This window comes from Denticeps clupeoides, unplaced genomic scaffold (assembly GCF_900700375.1).
Source record: "Denticeps clupeoides unplaced genomic scaffold, fDenClu1.1, whole genome shotgun sequence".
NCBI lineage: Eukaryota > Metazoa > Chordata > Actinopteri > Clupeiformes > Denticipitidae > Denticeps > Denticeps clupeoides.
The window spans coordinates 72244-77087 of NW_021629841.1; the positions used below are offsets into that span (position 1 = coordinate 72244).

At 43.6% G+C, this 4844-nt stretch overlaps 1 protein-coding gene across 1 annotated transcript; it reads left to right on the forward strand.

The window, feature by feature from the left end:
• Positions 1 to 421: 421 nt before the first annotated feature.
• LOC114775711 (rho guanine nucleotide exchange factor 40-like) lies at positions 422 to 4826 on the forward strand (the record flags this gene model as incomplete). The annotated part of the gene is made up of 3 exons (XM_028966588.1): positions 422 to 671; positions 3905 to 4102; positions 4684 to 4826. Coding segments are annotated over exons 1-3 (416 nt in total), but the record flags the coding sequence as incomplete, so codon positions are not given.
• Between the last annotated feature and the right edge of the window lie 18 nt (positions 4827 to 4844).

The window sequence follows — 4844 nt, forward strand, 5'->3', positions numbered from 1 at the left end:
GAGCCACTGTGGTGTGCTGATGTCTTCGTTTTCTTTTTTTTTTTTTTTTTTAAACTCCCCCCACTTCTTTCTTTCACTGAAACCAGCAGAATAAGCTGAAACCCTAGTCCATTTGTATTGTGTGGACAAAGAAGCACCACTGGGGGTAGGTAGGCAGGTTGGAGGGGGTCTAGGGTTGTCAAGAGAAGCAAACAGGGTGGGGGAGCAATACCTTTGAGAGGAAAAGATGATATTAGTTGTTGCTTTTTTGTGTGTGCGGTTTGTGTGTGTGTGTGTGTGTGTGTATTTTCTGAATGGTAAAGGAAATTACATCAGTGTGAATATTCCAACTGGGAGAGGCTTGCTGGAGTGACTATAGGGCGGAGAGAGAGAGAGAGAAAGAGAGAGAGAGAGAGACTCTGTCCCACTCACTCACCGGGACAGCATTGTGGGAGCAGGAGCAGGAGAAGTAGTGAAAGAAAGAGAATCAGACAGACAGAGCGTAATGGCCACAGAAAAAGTCTTACACCCTTAGAAATGACAAATCTGCCACCACCTGGACTTACTGGGTTCGACTTGTCTGTTTATATGCTTGCTTTTGCCGGGCTTCACATCAAATGCAAATGCTGTCACTCCACAAGATGCACTCCAGGACAAAATCGCGGAGCTGTGATAATTACTTGAGCATAAAGGTAGGCAATGCAGATTTTAAGAATGAAAATGGTATTATATGTTGTGAACCTTATCCACATAATATGATGTGAACTTTATATTTAACCAGTGGTGGTATAGCTGTCGCTTTAGATACTTTGAAACGGTATCTTTAGAAAGTGATTTTTGCGAGATGTGCATTTTGGAGGACTGCCCGCCACAGTCAGAAGACGCCTACTTCACTTCACAGATATTAAGCAGCTGGTATTTCAGTGTCTGTATGGAAAGTTTTTGTGTCCTGTTGGCATCTGAGGCACCGTGCAGCTGTCAGGGCAGCTATACATTTTGGTTTGTGTCCTTAATTTAATAAATGCAGATGCGATGATTTTTCACCTACTAGGATACTTTGAGTGATACTTTGAGTGAGCCTGTAGACTGTAGGCTGGGAGCATCAGTGGGACTTTCCCAGTGTCTGAAAACCACACTCATCACTCTAACCCTTGTCCACTTTGCATTGTATTATTATTTTAAGGACAACTGACAGTATTTTTATTCACATTCCTAATGAATTCTTCAATTCTTTCAGCTCTTGCTCTTTCTGTCTGCATAATGCAAAGCACCATTGTTCATTTATCTCAGGACGAGTGTCTCTTCCTTAAACCCAGACATATTACTGATAAACCAAAATTCAGTTCTGCATTTGTGTTGTTGGCTCCCATGCTGTTTGTCCAGCCTCATTGTTTACTGGACTTTTTCTCTTGCCTTGGAGCGTATCCTTCCCATGTCCTATTTATGCATGTTCCATTGAGCACAATACATTAATTTGGATGGTTTTCTAGTTTTCGTTCTGTGAAAGTGGTGTTTCTATTTTCCTCATACCCAGTCAGTGATAGGAATATTGCATGGTTTTTTCAGGGACATTATCAAATGCTGAATGTTTCTCCATTATAATCTGCCATATTTTCATCCACTTTACTAAATCCAAGCTTTCAAATAGATACCCAGCAACACTACAGATATGTCAGATTTTCGATTTTTCACATGTTTATGTTTGAGGGGTACATGCCACAGTAGGTTTTATGCTGTACATTGCAGACAGCGAGGAGTGTTTTCAAAATTCCTTTTGGCACAAAGGGGCTGATGGACAAGCCTGCACAGTTTATCACAGGCAATCCCAGTTCAAGTAAGAATTTAGGGACACTCATTTAGGGACCTTTCTAAAGATTCTTCACAATTTGTGTCATTTCACATTAGTGTTAGGAGACCTCACACAGGCAACCTGAAGCACACCCCCATTTGCAGTCTGCCTGCATCCTTTGTTCTAGACATCCTTTGACTTTGATAAAAATGAGAATGAATAGATGTATTAAAAGTACCTTTTGATGTGATTTTGGCTTTTGGAGCTCTCTCCTGGCACCTGGATAGTATGGGCAGGTTTGTGAAACCTGTGCCCTTTGTTTGCTATCAGTCCTTCAGCATAGCCCTGTGGGACAGTGGCCCAGACCCGTGGGGGTCTCGTGTTACGCTCCCTCTGTGGCTTCATGCTCCACTGGAGGCCTGGTGTGCAGCTCCTTTGTGTCCTTGACCCACTAAATTCATCTGCTTCTGTCACAGGATGGAGAGAGTGGACCGGACAGGGTGAGCTATTTCAGGGTGACTGGGGTCAGCTTGGGAACTGTCTGAAATGTGTTACCACAACTGACCCCTGCGGAGAACCACATAGCTTCTCTCAATTAAACTTACGTGTGTTCACGTGCGACGTGTTCGCCCGCCGGTAAAGAGCTCCACGTTGTAATTTGGTCAGATCCAAACTTGAAATTACAGGGTGTTGCTTCTTTTTATTATTCTACTATGGTCCTTCATTGTGGAAAATGTAGCAGTATTTGACTGTAGACTATACAGTGTTGATGACCAAAAAGTATGTGAAACGCAGAGCATTTGTTTGTTTTGGCTGCTTCTGTAACAGATGCCAGTCTGCTTTACCCAAGGCTAAGTCAGCACCATTCCACCTGGAATGCAGATTTCAAGGCCATTAATTATGCACCCAGTTCCTCCACAGAGGAGCTTCAAGGGTAGCCGCAGTAAATGCTTCAGGTCCAAGAGTGCAGGACACCTCTCCACATCTATGGCCGCAGAATAGGGACATGTCAAGACCCACAGTGAGAAGTCCTGTCCCGCCTATGCTGGGATTGGAGGCTATTTAAAGCTGTTTTACTGAGGCTAGTCAGGTAAAATAACTCTCGTGCCAGTTTAAACCTCACCAATTGACTCCATGTTTGTCCTGCGCTTTCAAAGACTTGAAGGATCATTTGTTGTCCGCAGTCATGTGTTTGCCAGATTTTGAAGTCTGTAGGTGAAGTACATTTACAACCTTCCGTGTGACAGAGTCAGTTGTACATTTGGAACCTGAACCTGAAGGACGTTTTGTGTGCTTTAAAAATATGTAGTAAAGGCCTTCCTCCCATTGTTATCTTTCCTTCACAAAACGCCTTGTTATTCTTCTCCTCCCTAGTGAACCAGTGAGTAATGTCCTGCAACATTGTTGCAACACAGTCTGAATGCTGATGAAGGTGGGCGTTTTGTCTCTGAAGACACCAGAAATTAGCTGCTGAAGATCCCTCTTCAACAACGCGTGCCTTGTTGTGGAGTCGTAGTGCGTGTTGCTACATTCGCTCGCTTTCTAACATGGTTCCAAGAATGCTAAACAAATCAGCACATGGACAGCACAGGCCCGTTTCAACTGCAGGAAGGAAGCTTCTGCTGCCCTGCCGGAATTCTCAGGCTATGTCATTGCCACCGGCCTGTAATCAGCAGCAGAGTTCCTGTCACAGAGGATGGGTGAGGGAGAGTCTAGCAGGCAAAGGGGTGAAATCGAAGCCATGGTTCCTGACACACTAGGGTGAAAAAACAAGGTGTGGTGCTCAACCGACATCCCTACTGATCTACTCCGAATGTGCACGACAAAAGTGTTATTACATGTAGATCACATAGGAAAATGGTGGAGATGCTGAGATTTTCCAGTTTTTGTCCACTGTCCGTGACGTCACAATCACAGGTGTTTCCTCCATCACTAATGGAAAGGTCAATATGTGGGATATTTCCTCTGACTTCCTGTCCAGTGTATATCTGTGTCTGCCCAGTGGAGAGTCCCCTTTGGTCCCCTCCTGACCATCACTAGGAATCCAGAAGTGTAATAAAAACTTTGAAACAAACTGAAATTCATAACATTTTCATGCCTTACAAATGTCTTCTGTTTTTTCTGTCGCAATGACAGGACTCAGAGTCTCTGGACAGCTGCATTCAGAGTACCCTCTCCACCCTGTATCCACCCTTCAGCGCTACTGCAGCCACCGTCCTCTGGCAGCTCTTCAGCGTTGTGGAGAGGCAGTATCGCGGCGACGGGCTCCGCTGCTTTATTGATTACCTGTTGCCAGCTAAGAGAATCCTTCAGACCATCCAACAGGAGACATGTGTAAGTAAACTGGAGAGTGAGACCTTGATGAATTGATATACCAGGGACTGCAAGAGAAACCAGAGGAACTCATTCAGAGCAGTGTATGTACATCAACACACATTTGTGAATAAAATACTTTTTGTTGATGTGTTGCCATTCATTGTTGTTTCTGCCGAAAACCACATAGTTGAAATGCTTTAATAAGTATTTGGAAATCATTGGAGTGGGAATATGAGAGGGTGGGGAAAGTCAGACACAGAGTTCATTATTGTTCGGAAAACATTCAGAGCATCTTGTAAACGAGAATCTAAGACTGGCTGGAATTTGAAACTCTGGTTCAGAAGTGAAGGACTGATGCCTGTTTGGTGTCTTTATTCCTCAAAGTAAAGTATACATACATGTAGTTGTGTAAAGCAACATATGTCATTTTAGTAGTGGCCTAGCTTGCAATGCATAATATGCATTAAATCCAAAATGCAGAAATCCAAATCCAAGTTTTTAGTAGTTGATTTTAGCTCAAATTGTTCAATTTAGCTGTCTACAATTGCAATGATAATTGGTGAAATTATAGTCTTTTTGCTTGTTTTTTTTTTTTCCAGCTACGTTTTAAAGGCCTGCTGCTCTATCATGAGGGCTGGCCGCTATGCATCCATGAGAAGGTGGTTCTGCAGCTTGCTCCTCTACATAAAGTCCGACTGAGGCAGGGTGACTTCTATCTGCAGGTGGTTCCTCTGGGCCACAAGTCGGCCAAACTGGTGAT